The 18,915-nt window shown below is 50.7% G+C and overlaps 1 protein-coding gene across 1 annotated transcript in view; it reads right to left on the reverse strand.

The window, feature by feature from the left end:
• Nucleotides 1-286: 286 nt before the first annotated feature.
• BFSP1 (beaded filament structural protein 1) overlaps nucleotides 287-18,915 on the reverse strand; it is a 37,711-nt gene continuing 19,082 nt past the window's right edge. The window contains exons 4-8 of the mRNA XM_060078584.1: nucleotides 18,177-18,269; nucleotides 14,537-14,644; nucleotides 5,806-6,026; nucleotides 3,182-3,267; nucleotides 287-1,416 (exon numbers count right to left, since the gene is read on the reverse strand). Coding sequence (XP_059934567.1) covers nucleotides 287-1,416; nucleotides 3,182-3,267; nucleotides 5,806-6,026; nucleotides 14,537-14,644; nucleotides 18,177-18,269 — 1,638 coding nt within the window. The remainder of the gene's footprint in view (nucleotides 1,417-3,181; nucleotides 3,268-5,805; nucleotides 6,027-14,536; nucleotides 14,645-18,176; nucleotides 18,270-18,915) is intronic.

The raw sequence follows: 18,915 nt of genomic DNA on the forward strand, positions 1-18,915 counted from the left end.
CTCAATGACCCATATGAAGGGCTTGTCTCTTTCCTAAACGAGCATGGCTTGGTGGCTGTTAACAGAGCACCCCTGAGCGAGGCTAACCCACCTAAAAGCCCAAAGCCCCTGTTAATTAGACAAAGGATGTGCAAGCAAAGAAAACACTTTAATTAAGGCTTCACTGGCAAGCCAGACAGGCCAACTATGGTCTAATGCAAACAAGAACCCTCAGTCTGGTATGGTTTGTCCTAAAATATCCAAGCACTTCCCAACAGTGGCCCAAAGGCACTTTCTCCCCTCGAGCCTAGGCATTGGAAGAGCACTTCTCCTCCAGCTTCTTGTTTGCCTTCGTCTTTTCGATCATGGTCTCCACAATTACAGCAGTCTCTTCGTATGTCTGGATGCTGTCGGTGGAAAACTTCTCAATGGATTCCATCACCTCCACCTTCTCATAGGCCAGCGTCCTGGGAGGGCTTCTCGCCGGCAGGCTGCTGCTCCAAGCTCCAGGCCTGTCGGACCCATCCTGAGTGACCTGAGGACCTTGAGACTGGGGTGTAGACGGCCCTTCTGGACCAGGCGAGACTGAGGGACAGGGCTCCCTGGCCCCCTCCTCCTCCTTCTGGCCATCCTGTTTCCCCTGAGGGCCCTTCAGTTCTTCGGCATTCATCTCATCCCCCTTGTCTACAGTGTGCGGGGTAGGCGGTTGTCCATCTTCTTTCCCCTGGGGAGGCCCCTGTCCATCCTCCAGACCATCTTCTTTCCCCTGGGGAGGCCCCTGTCCATCCTCCAGACCATCTTCTTTCCCCTGGGGAGGCCCTTCTCCGTCCTCCAGACCATCTTCTTTCCCCTGGGGAGGTTCCTGTCCATCCTCCAGACCATCTTCTTTCCCCTGGGGAGGCCCCTCTCCGTTCTCCAGAGGGGGCTCCGGCTGCTGGGGAGAGGGCTCCACGTGGCTGTCAGGATGCATAGAGTCGTCCCCCTTGGAAACCACCACGCCCCCTTTGGCCGGGACGGAGAAGGAACAGAAGCCTGGGTCCACAAAATTGGCATCTCCGGAGACCAGCACATACCGCCCCTTGGTGTACAGGTCAGCAGGGGGCTCGGGTTCTTTGGGGCCTTTCACCCTCTCCTTGACCATCTTGCCTAGTTTTTCAAAGGCTTTGCTTATCTTCCCTCCGTCTGGGACATCCTCTGGAGCCCCGTCCATGGTCGGGGGACTTGCTTCTCCATCCCCTGATTCAAGCTTAGATTCACCCTCTTCTTTAACTATCACCTGCCCTGGCTTCGGGTCTTCAGGACCTCTCAGTGGTGCCTCTTCCAGACTTTCATCTGCTTTGTCTTTCGCTATAATCTCCTTTTTCCTTGGAACATTCTTGGGGAGGCCTTTTTGTCTTGGTTTTGCTATTGTTATATCCTGCACAGCCCTGGTGAGATCTTTTTTAAAAAAAAAAAAAAAAAAAAAAAAGGACAATGAGGCAAGTATCATCACCAATGAAAGAGGAAGAAAATGTATTTGTTGAAAAATACACTAATTATCTTGGAGCCCCCTGCCTAGCGCTGGGGTGGGGTTTACTACGTATGATCAAAAGCAACAGGGAAAGATCCCTGGGTCTGAAGCATCCACAGCCCACACTGAGGACCCAGCTCTGCTGGCCACTGTGTGACTTTGGACAAGTCACTCGGCCCCTCTGGGCTTGCAGAGGGGAGGGAGGCGCCCACAGTTCCCATCACACTGGGTACAACAGACTGAGATCCGTGATCCTCCTGCAGTAACACTCTGTGCCCACCAAGCCCCCTGCCCCCCGAGTTCACAGGGGACACTGGGATCCACAGAGCAGACAGTGGAAACCCAGTCCATAGGGCACTCTCGCCTCAGGCTTCCCAAAGGAGCAACGCAGAGCTGCCTGGGCCTCTGATGGGTTCGGAATGGCCTCGGCCATGGGGAGTAGCTCCCTTGTCCCGCTCGCAACCCAGGCCAGATGAACACAGCCACACCTTGCTCAGCATCCCCTTCCTCCTGGGCAATAAGAGGAAGTGATGCTCTCAAACTCAGAACAGGAATCCCCTGTGCCCGAGGCCATATTCATTTCCTCAGATCAGCTAAGAGGAAAAACTGAAAGTTTAACCCCAAATCTCACCCTGCCTCACCCAGGAGGCTTTCCAGCTTTGCTCACAGTGATTTTTAAACTTTTTCATCCCGAAATCTTCTCCAGCCCCTCCCTCCCTTCGCTAACCAGAGGACTCAGTTGCACAGAGCAAGGGCCTCCCGTGGGGCTGGCCCTCATTGGCAGAGCAGAGTGAGCAGGCCGTGAAGCCATGATGGGGGGGACGCAGTAGGGACACGACAAAGCAGGTGGCTGGGAGCAGGTGTGGAGAAGGGCTTACTTGCAGGACCAGCTGCCGAATTTCAGGGCCCACTAATCAAAACTGTGAAGAATGTCCAGACAGCGACCGCACAGCACCAAGCCCAGCACCCTGCACACAGCCACCCACCCCTGGAGCTGGCCCTGGGTGTCTGGGGAACCCTGCCCCTGGCAGCAACGTTCTGACTCTGGCACCCCATCTCTGCAAAGCCCTCTGAGCTTTCTGAGACCCCTGGATTTGAAGGCACTATAAGCACAGGCTTCTCTTCTCCCAGGCACTGTTCTGTTCCTTCAGGACTGGGGAGACTGAGCTGTGAGCTGACATCTCACAGGTGCGTGAAACCATCCTCAAAGGACCAAATGTTGAAGGCAGAAGCTGCGCTCGCCCACCAAGCTACTTCTGCTCAGTTTTGAATGGGAGAGAGAACAAACAAAAAGTGAGCACCTACTCTGCTCCTGACACTAGATCAAGCACCTCTGCATAAAAGAGTTCATTTCACTGGGGGTGGGGGGCGGTGAATAGATACAATTCAGTATTCACTTCTTGCCAAAGTAAATGTTGAGCTGCACTTTTTCTCCCCAGTTAAATGCCTCGTGTTCACGGACAGCGGTCCTGAGGGGGCCTAACCCCCATCTGATTTTCTCCTTGTAAACTTTTTGACTCAGTCACTCAGCACCTGTTGGAGGACATCAGTGAGGGAGAGAAGGGACCTCACACAAAAGCACTGAATTTCCAGATGGACGGGGAGTATGAATGCTAAGTTTAGGGAGAAAGCCGCTTGATTTTTCCTTTATCCCAGGACAGAAAGTCGCAGAAGCCAGGGTTGGGGACTCACCTTTCCCACCGTGTCGAGGGCTGAGGGAGGCTCCATGTCTCACGGTGTACAGAGTGATGGGAGTGTCAATGAAGGCAGAGCTCAGCCTGGCAAAAAGAACCAGAAAGAGGGTGATCTCCAGCTTTAATTCACTGAGCCAAACAGATGGGGGGCGGGCAAGAGGGATGCTCTAATGTCCAGCAAAAATGAAAAAGGCTTTCTCCAGATCCAACTGCTCATGAGCCACAAACACATCTACACACTGGAGGACAACGGAAAGGAATAATCATCTCTTTGAGCTCAAGTCAAAGCTGTGAAACACACTTATAAAAAAAATTGTAATTCTTTTGTTTTGGAGTTTTTTTAAATAAGAGAATGGCCAGCCCAGGCTGAAGTATTTAGGGCAACCAGGGTATAATATCTCCAACTGTTGTTTTTTTTTTTTTTTTTTGCCGTACGCGGGCCTCTCACTGCTGTGGCCTCTCCCGTTGCAAAGCACAGGCTCTGGACGCGCAGGCTCAGCGGCCATGGCTCACGGGCCCAGCCGCTCCGCGGCATGTGGGATCTTTCCGGACCGGGGCACGAACCCGTGTCCCCTGCATCGGCAGGCGGACTCTCAACCACTGTGCCACCAGGGAAACCCCAACTGGTCTTTTAAAAAAAAATAGTTATATATAATCAGAGACAGCAGAAAGCTAAAGCAATTCAGACAAAACATAAATAGCTGGTGAATCTAAGAGGATTCAGAATTTCCTTGTTCTGTGCCTGCAACATTTCTATCAATTTGAAATTATATCAAAATTAAGAGTTATATATAAACCAGCAAAAGGGGTATCCAGTTACCTTTTGATGAAACCCTGCCTCCAAAACAAAAATTTTCACAAGGACACTTAAATACCCGTTCAAGACTTATTTTTGTATATGTGTGCATGCAGCATTTACTGTGACATAAATATAGAGTTCAGCACAATACGTTGACCAGAACTAGAGAAAACAAAAGAAAGTCTTGCTTTTCCTCCTACACATTAGAGCACTCACAGCCAAGACAGAGCCCCAGCGAGAGGGAAGGAAGTGCTCCTGCGTCTGGGTGCTTCTCTTTTAACCCAATCTAAACCCCCCCAAATCAGCAAGACTGAATTGAAGAACCTCAACTTAATAGAGATTCAGAGTCCATATAGGAAGGGGCTGGCCTCAATCTGTTCTCTGAATATCTACAGATACAGACATTGATGTAGCCATAGATGTACGTGTAGGTGTGGCTATAAATAATGGAGACATCGTTGTAGATGTGCATGTACATGATGATGTAGATACAGATGACTTAGGTATAGATGAAGTATAGGTGTAGGTGTAGATTTAGGTGATAAAGATGTAGGTGTAGCTATAGATAATGTAGATATAAGTGTATGTGTAGGGGACCCAGATGTAAATGATGTAGATGTGGATACAGATAATGCAGATGTAGGCGTAGGTGATGTAGATATAAATGTAGATGATGTAGAGGTAAGTGTAGGTGTAGGTATAGATGGAGATGTTGTAGGTGTAGCTACAGATGAGGTAGATAATGTAGATGCAGTGTAGATGTACACACATACAGATGATGAGGACATAGATGTAGACATACGTGTAGGTATAGGTGTACACACAGGTGATGTAGATGTATTTTTTTTAATACATTTATTTATTTATTTATTTTTGGCTGCATTGGGTCTTTGTTGCTGCGTGTGGCCTTTCTCTAGTTGCGGCAAGCCGGTGCTACTCTTCGTTGCAGTGCACGGGCTTCTCATTGTGCTGGTTTCTCTTGTTGTGGAGCACAGGCTCTAGGCACGCAGGCTTCAGTAGTTGTGGCACGTGGGCTCAGTAGTTGTGGCTCATGGGCTTAGTTGCTCCGCAGCATGTGGGATTTTCCCAGACCAGGGATCGAACCCATGTCCCCTGCTTTGGCAGGCGGATTCTTAACCACTGTGCCACCAGGGAAGTCCCGATATAGATGTATTAGTACATCTAGAAAATGGACAGTAGACGATGCAGGTGCAGCTGTGAATGATGATGAGATGGAGACAGAGATCTACTTCCCAGTGGAGTTCAAGTCAAAGTTCCATGACGTGGAGGAGACCAGACGGCCTGTCGACAGCCACGTTGCTGACCCAACCAGGTGGTCAGAGTCACGATGGCAGCAGCAGAAATAACACCGACACTGAGCACTGGTTGAGCTCCAGGCACCGTGCAGGCCCCTCACCTGCAGCACCTCAATAACCACGCCTGATCATCCTCTCTGTTAAGACACTCATGTCCCCAGAGGCCTGTGAGTTGAAGGAAGCCTTCACCGTGGGGGCTTTCTGACCCCCTGCTTGACATTCAAACACTTCCCCCGTCACCCCCGCCTCCTCTGCCCTCTCCCTGCTGCGATTCACTCCAGAGCACAGGTCACAGGCCACATACCCTCTGCTACAAACCCACTCATCCTGTCTCCCCGACTAATATTCAAGCTCTACGAGGTCACAGATTTGGGGGTTCCCTTCCTGGCCACATCCCCACTGTCTAGAACATGAACACAGGAAACACTCAGCAAAGATCTGTGGAAGAAGTAAGTGGCCAGAGAGGCCGGCGCTGTGCCCACGGGCTCTGCCCACCCCTGGCCCCACCTGTTGCCTTCATTCTCGATAATCCGGTGATACCGGTCCAGCTCGTTCCTCAGGGTCTGCTGGGCGACCACCAGCTGCCGGCAGTCGTAGGATGACCTCTCCAGGCTCCTCTCGGCCTCCTCAATCTCCTTCCGCAGGGTGTCAATCTGCTCGTTGTAGAGCTGAATCTCTTCATCGTAGCACTCGTGGGCATCTTTGATGGCCTGTTCTAGGGCCGCCGTCTGTGGGCAAAGACACAGATGTAAGGAAACCCAGCCCACCCTCTCCCTTAAGACACAGACCCGGCAGGGAGACCCTGGACGCGGCATATCCAGTTTTATTTGTTCTGTGGGTTTGTTTCTCTGTTTCTCTGTCAGCAGGGAACCCTTAAACCACAGAGGGATGTGAACCCCTTCTCCTTACGCTTGCCTCAGCACCCTCGGAAATCTGCCCTAGCAGAGTTTCCACCCCACAAAGGCAGTGGGAAGATGACAACCCCAGAAACTGAAACGAAAACTACCGTCCATGGAATAAACTGTACAACTCAAACAAAGTACATTCATAATTTACTGAGTTAGCATAAATCTGACAGCTGAAAAATTAGTAAAAAGAACATATACTAAATAGATAAGATGCTATTTTTACTGAAATAATTAAGGGAGGAAGTTTCCTTGATCTTATTCAATCACTATGGCACTTTAATTTTTTCCTGATTTCTGATCAGTAGAGTTACATATATGTTTTGGTAGCTAAAGGGTGTGTGTGTGTGTTTGTGCACAATCGCACATGTGTATAAATAAAATAACTTCAGGGAAACATTAATTACATATTAATGCAGGACAAATCAAAATTAAGGTAGGAAAATAAAAAGAGGTGGCCTCATATTCACTGTAAGAGCTGTGACAACCCCTAAAGGGCCACAGCGTACTGATTTACAAGCTTAGTACAACCTCATTTTCCCAAAGAGAAGAGATCTAATAGGCATGGCTGGTTCTCAAAAGCAAAATAGAACAAGCAAACCAAACCCACTTCTGGAAGAGTGCTTCTCAAACTTCATCGTGCATCTGAATCCTCCAAGGATACTGTTAATCTCAGATTCTGACTTAGCAGGTCCGGTGGGGCCGAAGGGGCTGCATTTCTCTTCTTTTTTTTTTTTCTTAAAGGATAGTTAATCTTTTTTTTTTTTTTTTTTTTTTGCTGCGTTGGGTCTTTTTTGCTGCACGCGGGCTTTCTCTAATTGCGGCGGCGGGACTACTCTTCCTTGCGGTGCGCAGTCTTCTCATTGAGGTGGCTTCTCTTGTTGTGGAGCACAGGTTCTAGGCTCCTGGGCTTCAGTAGTTGTGGCTCACAGGCTCAGTAGTTGTGGCTCACGGGCTCTAGAGCGCAGGCTCAGTAGTTGTAGCACACGAGCTTAGTTGCTCTGTGGCATGTGGGATCTTCCTGGACCAGGGCTCAAACCCATGTCCCCTGCATTGGCAGGCGGATTCTTAACCACTGCACCACCAGGGAAGCCCGGGAGGGCTGCATTTCTAAGCGGCTCCCACTCGATGCCCATGGCTCTGCTCTCCAGGTCACACTTTTTGAGTGACGGGGGACTAGACAGGTATCTGAATCCAACCTCATGTATGTCCACCACAAGATGCCTCACACGTGCAGCTAAACGAGCACATTGGACATGTAGAGGGTGATTATTCCTGCGACAGCCTGATTCCTCACTTTATGTACAGAGGTGGCCGTGGAACAGTGACGTCCCTAGTGAGGACACCGGCAGACTCAGCTGACAAAGGTTGTCAGGAATGGATCTGTTGCATCAGGAAGTGGGGGGGGGGGGGAGGGAAGGAGGGAGGAAGGGAGGAACAGAGGGAGAGGTACACGCACTAGACACTCTGGGAAGCCGTCCGCTGGCCTGTGTCGTCCCCATGTCTGATGACTGTCCCATCTCACACGTAGGAAGTGTCCGGGCAGCAGTGTGACCACACTCCACTGACCAGAGCCGCAGAACCAGGACTCAGGCTGGCCTGTCACGTGCTTCCTCCCCGGGCATCTGGGAAGGGATCTCAGAAATAGCAGTGACTTGGTGGTAGGTTCTAGACTCACTGGGACACATAAGCCCGGGGTCTGAGGCCGCCACCCTGGAGCAACAATCTTTCGTAAAGTGCGTGGAGAAACTGAGAAAGGCAATTCTTCAGAAAGACAGAGACAGGAAGCCAAAACGCAAAGGCAACAGAGATGAGAGAGCCGGCAAAAGAGAGAAAAGAGGGAGGAATCGGGGAGAGTGAGAAGCTCCCGCCGCCCACCCTGTTCCCAAACGTCATCAGCCCCTTTACATCTTGCTCCTTTGGGGGAAAATATCTTTACAGTCGAGAAAGCTGGAGACACCACCCAAGGTGACCCAAGTTGCACCCCCGGTACAAAGACACAGCCACATGGCGCTCCTGGTGAGAGGCACCAAGGAGCCATCACTTCTGTCGTGTTCCTGCCGCAAACGCAGAGCCTCAGCTCAGCCCCAAGAAAGCATCAGGGAAGCCCAGATGGGGGGACGTCCCACAGGAGGACTGGCCATCAAGGTCATGAGAAACAGAGATGGGAATTGTCCCAGATTGGAGGAGGCTGAGGAGACAGGACAGCTGAATGCAAGCAGGATCCAGGACCAGAAAACACGTGAGCAGGGTAACAGGTGAGATTTCAGGCAAATCTGTTACCAGGATGGCGTGCTCGACAATGTCCTGGTTCCAACCTTGGTGCTGTGCTATTAAGAGGTCGAATTTGAGGGAACTGGGTGGAGAGTACGAGAAACCTCTGGGCTATTTTTGCAGCTTCTTAGAAGTCTAAAATTATTTCAAAATAAACCAAGAGAGTTTGACCAGGTTTCTGTTCCTCATTAAAAATTATCTCCATTCAAACAGTCTCCTGGGACGTCAAATACTGAGGCACAGCCTCTGATTCTTGGTGTGGCCACATGCTCTTACCCACACCGGTGTTCACACACTCTAGGAAATGCTTCCATGAAGTAAGAAATTCAAAGGACCCCTTTGAGGCTCAAATCTCAGAGACAAGAAGCCATCCGGAGCGGATGAATCCCCACGTAAGACTCTCCATTTCCACGGAGCAGTCCTGAGAACGAAGCCTGCGGGTCACAGGTTGGCATGGCTGGGGTCCAGCGATCCCAGTGCCAACCGGGCAGCAGGAGGGCATGAAAGCTGATCACAACTGCCTTTCATCAAAGCTTAGCTTTCTCCCACATGAGCAGGAAAGGGCTGTGCCTGCAGCACCTGGTGTTATAGCTCAATAATTTAAACCATTCATCAGAGGGCGGGGTGTTCAGGAAAACCAATAAAAGCCCCACTTTCAGCAGCTCAAAGGGTGCTAACGCAACGTCTCTGATGGGAGTGATCTCGGCACGGGCTTCAGACGCCGTCCAGCCCCAGCCTGACTGTGGAAGAAAGAAACCCTCGTTCCAGGAGCCACAGCCCAGAGCGGGAGGCGGCTCGGTCACAGGAACAAGCCCAAGGTGTCACAGAGCCCACGGAGAGGCCCAGGGTGCTGGAGACATCACAGAAGTCTTCCAGGAGGAGGTGGGGCTGGTCCAGGTGCTGCAGAAGCAAAGCCACTGGCAGAGAGAAAAGTGGGGAGCAGAAGCGCCGGTGCCAGGATCCGCAGGAGGGGTCCAGAGAGGAGAGGAGGAGAGAGCAGCCCACAAACAGCCCTGGCGGGTGGAAAGAGGCAGGTGGAAGGTGTGGGCCTCTAGGCAGCCGGAACTTCATCTTGAGCTAGGTGACTGTGTGTTTCCGCTTGGACCACTTAGATCCAGCTGATAGCCATCTCCCCACCGGGCTTGGGCGGCCGGAGCAGGAGCCAGGCCAGGCTCTGCTCAGTGTTCCCCGGACCTCGTGTGGGGCTGGCCAGAAACGGCTGAAAGATGTGTTTCAGCACAGCTGCAGGGCTTGCCTCTGAACAGCATGGTCACCAGTGCCTCACGGTGAGCCCATGTGGAGAGGTGACCTCCTGCCTCAGTCCCTTTAGGCACCCAGACTCCTTTGGATCCAAGGTCATTTCAAAAAGGAAAAAGAAATCAAGTGTCCTTGGCCGATTACACACTGTCTTACCAAAACCTACCACCAGGTGGTGCTAATGGACTTTACTGAGAAATGACCCCTGGGAGGAGTATACTTTCCCAATAATCTGACTTTTTTCACTTTCTTGTCACAGAAACTCAGCAGATGCAATTTCGAGAACCAGAACGCCTGTCCCTTCTCATCTGCCTGGAAGAAGTGCCATCCCCAGGGGTCTCGTGTGTGGTCCACATTCAGCTCCAATCGTGGGTGCGGTCCTGGGCAACCTGTGGACCAACGTTCTCAAATTTGAGCCTGCGGAGCCACCTGGAGGGCTTGTTAAATGAGATGCTGGGCCCGCTCCGGAGCTCCTGGTTCCGTAGATCTGGGACGGGCCCGTGAACGAGCATTTCTGACAAGCCCCCAGGTGATGCTGACACTGATGCTGCTGGTTCAGGGACCTCCCCCTGAGGACCCTGCGACGGAGGGTTCCAGAAGCATCAGATGCCCTAACCATAGGCAGAACCAGCTGCCCCAGCCCTGCCGGCTGGAGCCCTCAGGCTGCAAGGAGCTCCCCCATCATGTCCCCAGTCATGGCCCTGGCCCTGCTGAGGGGCTAGGCTGACGAGTCTCCCCTGGAACGCTCAGCTCAGCTACTGCACTGGGAAGCCACGACAGCCTTTTAAAATCAGCAAAAAGCCAGCCGTGAACATCTTGTGAATAAGGCTATGGAGGGCCCGAGCCAGGAACCCGGGTGCCCGAGATGTAGAATATTCTGGCCCAACGTGGGACCCACCCCTACATCAATGTTCTCAAAGTGTGGTTCCTGGACCAGCAGCAGCATCTGGAATTTAGAAATAAAAATTCTTGGGCCACGTCGCAGACTCACTGAGTCAGAAGCTCTCAGGTGGGTCCTGCCACGTGCGTGTTTTGATTCAAGCTAATTAGGCAGACTTTCGGCCCCATGACCTTTGCCCCTTAGCTGTATGCCCATGAATATATTATGTTATTCAGCAAAGGGACTTCTTACTTAGCTGACCTTAAAAAACAGGGAGATTATTCTAGATTATTCCTAATTCCACGGGCCCTTAAGAGCAGAAATCAGGGAGATTAGATGCACGAGAAAGATTCGAAGCACCATTGCTGTCCTTGAAGATGGAGGGGCCACATGCCAAGGAAGGTGGACGGCGTCTGGAGTAAATCCTGACCGACAGCCAGCAAAGAAATAGGGTCCTTGGTCCCAGCGGCACACAGAAGGGAATTCTGCCAATGACAGGAATGGGACAGGAAGCAGATTCGGCCCACCACCCAACAAGAACCTCCAGATACAGGGGACCCAGGCCGGCCGACACCTTCATTTCAGGGTTGTGAGCCCCAGAGCAGAGAAACCAGCCAAGCCTGCCCCAACTTCTAACCTGCAGAACCGTAAGATCACAAGGAAGTGCTGTTTTAGGCCCTGACCTTTGTGAAAATTTATTATGACCGCAAGAGAAAACTAATATGACTCATGTTTCATCAGACCCCCTGCTAGGTTCTATTTATTATAAGCACATATATTATTATAGAGGACATGCTTTGGCAATATTTTGATAACTAATTCGGCAGATAATATTTTGTTTCAATATAATTGGTTTCCTTTTAATTCTATGTACTTTATTTTATGCCTTTGACATTTTTCTTTTTTTATGGAAAATGTCAGTATCTTATTTTACTATTATTAATGTAAGTATGTGATGCCAAAGAAATGAAGGTAATTTTACAAACTCAGAATTTTGGCAAAGACATGAAATTTCTGTTTTATTACAGTTTTATACCACATTAGTTCAAATGCATTTCTCTACAACTACTCCAACAGAGCTCCTCTGGAATTATTTCAGTCATCCTGAATATGTGACTTTACCAAAGACTTTGAATGTAAAATAAACATATAAAATTTCAAATTAGTAACTTTTAATTATGAATAGGATAAGAAATAAAGTCATCAGATGATGGCTGGGGCTATTAAGTTCCAACAAGACACTTTGTTGAAATGTTTCTTCTGATACCCCAGGTATAAATGAGAACCTTCAAAAAACAAGGGCAGGGCTTCCCTGGTGGCGCAGTGGTTGAGAGTCCGCCTGCCGATGCAGGGGATGTGGGTTCGTGCCCCAGTCCGGGAAGATCCCACATGCCACAGAGCGGCTGGGCCCATGAGCCATGGCCGCTGAGACTGAGCATCCGGAGCCTGTGCCCCACAATGGGAGAGGCCACAACAGTGAGAGGCCCGTGTACCACCCAAAAAATAAACAAAAAACAAGGGCAGAACCACAGTACAATAAAGGAGCCTCTTTAGCTTAAGCCTCCCATAGTCCTAAACCTCTGACAGAAGTTAATTCCTTTAACATTTTTCTCAGAAAGGGTCCAGAGGCTTCACCAGACTGCTGGGCAAGGGATTGGCGGGGGGATGGCACAGAAGAGACAGTGAAGCCCCCCCAGTTAGAGAGACAACGACCTCAGAGTTAGACAAGCCAGTCTTTCTGCAGCAGCTATGGGTGGGGACAGGCGGCCAAGCAGAGAGCTTTATCTCATATTCTCAGAAACTAGGCTAATCCTTTATGAAACGTCTTACTTTTATAGTCAATAAATGCATATGAGTTCACAGAGAGACAAGCATTCTTTTCGCCCTGGAACCGGGCTTCACCGGTTGATGTGCCACCACCTCAGGCTGGGCTCCCTCATCTCCTGAGAAGGAGACTGGGCAGAGGTTTTCAACCTCATCACCGTGGCCACTGGAAGAGCCACATTTTACATCACAAACCATCGACATCATACAAAGATATAAGTACATGTGTGTATTTGCACAAATCTATCTACTTAAACACACAGATATATTTAAAACAAAGGTTTCACAAAATAAATCCTGCCTCTACTCGCCATGCACCCTGTCATTTCCTCTTCGGTCTTAGGCTAGTGTTGTGAATTCCTTCTTTTCTCAAGCCAGTCGATTCTGCTGAGTTCATTTTACAACCCAGTAATGGGTTGTAACTGGTGGTTTGGAAAACACTGGTCTCTAGAACCGTGACTGGGTGTGCTTCCGCTTCCCCAAACACTCATTCACACACACACACACACACACACGTACACACACATACACACATACAGTTACATACACACATATACACATACACACATATACTTACATGCACACATGCACCCATATAAAAACAAGCACACACATTACACACGTACACACATAGTTACATACACACATTTTACACACACGCATACACTTACATACACACATATATACATACACTAACGCACAAATATATACACACACACCACATACACGTATACACACACATATACATATACACTTACATACAGACATATATACATATACACACGTGCACACATGCACACATATAAAAACGTGCACACACATCACACACACACACACACACCCTGACCCTCCCTCCATCCTCTCAGGACCTCAGAGGAAACCACACACTCACCAAGTCACCAAAACGGTGTGTCTGGTCCCCAAGCCGCAGTTTGTCAACAAGAGCAGAATGCGTTTTAAGGGCAGTACTCGCTTTCCTGAGCTGGAGTCTTTGCCTTGGGGGACCATCCCCAGGCCCCCGTTTGCTCTCCGTGGCCCCTGAGTTGCTGCACAGGGAGGGGCCGGGTGGTGGGTGGGGCAGGAATCAGGATTCTGGACTCAAGTCCTGAGATCTGGAGGACACCGTGTACCCACCAAAAGCACCACATCTCATGTGGCTTCAGCAGGGTTTGATCTTATCAGGCATTGGTGAGATAGAGACAAAGTAACACATAGCCTTTAATGGTCTAGGTTTTCTAGAGGGGCAGATTTTTAAATTTTTGTTCCCTTGTCCCTTATGTGTACTTGTCAAACCGAACGTCAATTTACTTTTGGATTTGGGAAATGTGGTTACACAGCATAAGAAGCGTATTCTAACCCAACGTCCCCATCAGAATGGCCCGGTGTAAGGTAACGAGAGAAAGAAAACTGGAGGAATCACAGGGTTGGCGGGGGTGGGGTGACCCACGAAGCTCGTTAACCGCGAAGGAAGGCCACAGAGACAGAACTGAGCTTTCCTGCAAAGTTTGCAAAAAGCTTTTCTGCTCGTTTGCAAACTAAGCTTCACCAAAAAAAGAAAAGGGGTGGGGGTGGAAATGCAAAGTTTCCGCTGACAAATTCTGAGCAGGAGCAAATCCCAACACAACCACTCTCTCTAGGGCTGCAGTCAAATTCCAAAGAAGAGAGTTTAGGTCATGAGAAGAGAAACAGGAAGCACAGATTCATGCGAGCGTAGGGTAAAAACCCCAACGTATGTCCATTTCTTATTTTCAAAAACAAGGTTAAACTGGGCAAAACATCTGTTATGCAGAAGTGGGGATAGCTTACCCTCGGTGGGGGAGGGGCGGCGACTCAAAGCAGGCCTGCGGGGGACCTCCGGGGGCCACGAATTAGTGGGACCCATTGCCCTCCTTGGCCCAGGGCTTTTCCAGTCTGGGCAGGAAGGCGTCCCGGGAAGTGGACGGCTGGTCACCCCACTGGGGATGCTGTTTGCGGCTCTGAGGGCTGAGGACCCAGGTGTGTTGAGTTTGTAGAATTCACAGCACTCAATGCACGAGTGCACACCTCTGCAGGCACGTGACACCTGAATGAGAGGAGCAGACAGGAGCGACGGGCATACCTGGGCCTGCAGCTCGGCTCTCTGGGACTGCAGGAGGCAGAGCACGTCTTGGCCGTCCTCCAGCTGGCTCTGCAGGGTGGCCACCTCCCTTTCTGTCAAGAGCTTCGCCTGCACAGAGAAGCCAGACTCAGCACGCTCACACTCGGAGGAGAGGGCCGCTGTGTTCTGCATGTTTACGTCCCCCCAGGTTCGCAGGCCGAGGCCCTAACCCCCAATGCATGGCATCTGGAGGTGGGACCTTTGGCAGGAGGGTTGGTTTAGATGAGGTCATTAGGGTGGGGCCCCCACGATGGGATTAGTGGCCTTATTAGAAGAGGACGAGACACCAGGGCCCCCTCCTCCATGCGGGCAGCAAGGAAAGGACAGGGAGAGGGTGGCGTCTACCAGCCGGGATGGGGTCCTCCCCAGGGGCCAAGTCTGCCAGCCCCCTGACCTCGGACTTCCAGCCTCCAGAACTGTAAGCAATAAGTGTCTGTTGGTGGAGCCACCTGGTCTACGGTATTTTGTCACAGCATCCAAGCTGACTCAGGCGGGCCCACCATGGCCACTCACTGCCTTTTCGCTTTGTTTTCTAAGTCTGAGCCCTGAGCCAGAGACACCAACTGTGCTGAGCCATCCCCACGGCACACAGCAGGGGCCATGGCGACAGGGGAAGCCCTGTCGGTGCTCCCGGAATGTTCCGGAAGGAGGTCCATCCTCAACCTCTCCACACTCTGCAGAGCAGCTGCCCTTTTCCCACCAGCCTCTCCACATTATTCAGAAACATCTAAACCCCTTCCTGAGAGCCTGGCCTCTCTAGAGCAGCACCTTCTGACACGGAGACCCTCCCCCCACCCCCTTCCGGGCAGAGTCACAGCCCAGCAGGTTCACGGCCACCCACTGAAGGTGCCCCTGCTCTGCAGCCTCCTGCAAAGTGGCCGGAGCAACGAGACACAGAGAAAGTGAGAGCGAGGGCGGAGGAGCGGGCCTGGGGACAGAGCTGCTGAAGGATGGTGTGTTTCTTTCGGAGTCTCTCCGTGGAGACGTGCCTTCTCTCAGTCTCTCTGTGTGTCCCTCCCTGTCTGTCTGTCTGTTTCTCTCTCTGTCTCTGTCCTCCCTGCTTCTCTGTGCCTTGGCTCCCACCTCCCTGCCCCAAAGACACAGACGTGGGGACAGCTGGGAGCAGAGGGGACTCACGCTCTGGGTACCACTACATGGAGGATGTGCCGACACGCCGACTGAGACCTGCAGTCTCAGCATGGACACAGACACAGTGCAAAGCCCTCACCCACCTCCCAGCCAGGGCCCGGCCTGCTTGTCTGGCCCCGCCTCTCCTCGCCGCCCAGCTCCTACTTATACTACATCCTCCTCATGTCCACCCACAGGTGCCCCCACAGTGCCTCGCACACAGGAGGCCCTTGGATACTTACTGTAGAGGAAGGAAGACAGCCGGCAGCTGTCAGCTGGAAGCCGGCACTAACCAACACCCCCCCCAGCATGATGCTCCTTCCTTATAAACTTACAGACGATGCCACCTCAACACCCAAAGATGTCACTCTGGGATCCCAGGGGAACAAGACAGAAACAAGGCCGGCTCTGCAATTGTGTCTGAGCTCAGACCAAGCGACCACCGTGTAACCACAGAAATGACCACTAACTCAAGTGATGATGCTTAGTTACCAAGCACGGCCTTAGCCTCACCCCATACCTCGGCCTCCAAGGTACAAACTAGGGGGCTTTTCAACCATAAGACCAGTCCCCCACCCCCCGACAGCACCCAGGCCAGCACAGGCCCCCATCCACGGCGTACATCCTCCCCTCCTGTGGGGAATAATAAACCCAGCTTGATTTGACCACAGGGGTGGCCCCAGGGACCTCTGGCTACAGGACACTGACTTTATGCTTTATGGACGCTCCTAGGAAGCAATGCTAATTATATCCTTTGTGGAAACTCAACCGGCATTTTCTAGGACAGTAACAAGAGTCAAAGGAGCAAACCTGAAAGCAACCACCTAGCTCGTATGTAGAGTTTTTCAGCTGAGATTAATAAAGAATGTGATTCTTTCTAAATCTGCTTTTTAACGTGCACACGAATCCCTGAGCATCTTGCTAAAATGCAGATTCTGACACGGTGAGTCTGCTGGGGGTCGGGCTGCAGAGGCTGCATTTGTCTCAAGCTCCCGGGCAACGACACTGAGGGTCTCTGATGATCACTGACACGATCAAACTAGGTCTAGACGGCTCTACATTAGTACAACACAGAAGAACAGGGTTACAAGGGAACAGATGATGTGATTTTAAAAGTGTGCTCTGATGTCAAACACCTATGAATTAAAGGAAAAATGTCTGCAAAACAGAAATAAAGTGTCTGGAAAGAAGTCTCAGACAAAGAAAAGTATGCTTTAGGAGAAGCTGTTTTTTAGGCCTTAGCAGCAACCCCAGTTCAGTTGGGGTCATTGGTGGGCAATGTGGACAAGAATATCCCCATCAAGGCCAATAAAAGTAACTCTCCTGCCTCTTAGATGTTACTTGGCAGGGTTCAAAAGTGTCTCTGAAAGCAAATTTGGGGATGTCTTTAGCTTTGATATAAAAAATTAGGTTCAAACAAACATCAAGCAGTCAGCTACCCTAACCCACTGGTTCTCCAGGGTGTAGGCCTGGGTAGACTTCTGTCCTAAGTCATCCTTGCAGAAAAACCCAGAGTCTTCTCAGCTGAACAGTCTACAAAACCCTGTCCCAGCGTCACACTCCTCTGAGGAAAGGACACATGACATTTTTGTTTTAATCTGCATCCTTTTCAGTTTATTTTTACAATATCATATCATGCATCACAAAATCCCATAAACCACATTAGGGGAAAAAATACATCAATATCCTGTTGCCCTGCTAGAGAGCTAAGTGAGGAAGGGATTTGGAACATTATATTGGGAATAAGGTTTTACATCCAAATCCCAGTTTTTTAAAAAATCGGCTTCAGTCACCTCTATCCTTTCCCAAGAGTTTTCATGCCCCAGACTAGCAGAGCCTGACCTTGAAAATAGAGTCACTAATTGTCTGAGGTTCTCTGTATTCAAAATTATGGTCAAATTGATAAGGGGAATAAGAAAACAAACAACCCAATAAAAAAATAGGGGCAAAAGTCTTGGGTAGATAGTCCAACAAAGAAGCTATACAAATGACAAATAGGCACATGAAAAGATGCTGAACATCATTAAGGCCTGAGGGGATGCAAGTTAAAAGCACAGAGAGATACACAACATACCTATTAGAGTAGCAAACGGCAAAACCAAAATAAAAACCCGACATACCCAGCGTTGACAAGGAAGCAAAGCAACAGAAACTCCCATCCGTCGCCAGTGGGGATGCAGCAGTGCTACAGTGTTTGGGAAACAGTCTGGAAGTTTCTTATAAACTAGACGAGGAAGGACAGCCCGTAATCCTCAAGAGGAAATACCTAAGAAGATGGGCAGGGGCACAGTTTATGTCCTCAGATGTCTAAATACCCACGTTCACCGTCTGTGTGAAAGAGCAGAAGAGTGCACTTCGAATGTGAACCCACTGTGGGGGTGACCTGACGCCTCTCCCTGGGTCTCTGGGCTCCCGGGGCTGCAGGACAAATCCCCACGTGCGGTTTCCCAGACGCCCAGGCTCCCGTTCTTACCTCCCTCATGCCACTGGTTATGGCGGCTGCTTGCGGGGTGGTCTGGATGATCTGCTGCAGGATGCTGACATAGGTCTGAATCTCCAGAAGATTCTGTTGGGAGAGAAAAGCGTTCTCATGAAAACTTGAGCTCCCCGGATTTTCCCCTCCCGTACCAGGTGACCCGCAGGATGAATGCCTTCACGTGTCCCACCGCCACAAATAGGACAGACCGTGATGGGTGCAGAGGACGCTTTATGCCTCCTTTAATCTGCATGAGAACACTGGGCTCGATGAATAAACCGAGGCTTAGTTCATGTCACATTCCCTTCAGTCCCGTGGCTGCCTTGCGGCTGTCTCCATAGCGCCCTGGATGCAGGGTTATCAGAAAAGCAGGGATGGGGGACAAAGAGTCCCCGGAGGGCACAAAGGACCTTGCTGACTGCAGCTCAGGCGGTGCTTCAGAGGACAGGCTGTGGCCAGTCCGGCGGGACTGCCTCGCTCACTAGCTGCATGTGGTCTCAGGCAAGGTAGTCAAACCTCCTAAACCTCCATTTCTTCCACAAAAGAGGGATTAACAACCTGAAGGCAATGCCTGGTCCCTTTCACCAGCAGATCACCTGGGCCTGCTCCCTGCACAGAACTGCCCTCGGCCACACAGTGGTCATCCTGCCAGGAAGCTATGCAACTGCCCCCAATGCCACACCATCCCCCACCCAGACCAGTGACTCCTGGCTCAGGACACAAGACCAACCCTCTT

This window comes from Mesoplodon densirostris, chromosome 16 (assembly GCF_025265405.1).
Source record: "Mesoplodon densirostris isolate mMesDen1 chromosome 16, mMesDen1 primary haplotype, whole genome shotgun sequence".
NCBI classification, from domain to species: domain Eukaryota; kingdom Metazoa; phylum Chordata; class Mammalia; order Artiodactyla; family Ziphiidae; genus Mesoplodon; species Mesoplodon densirostris.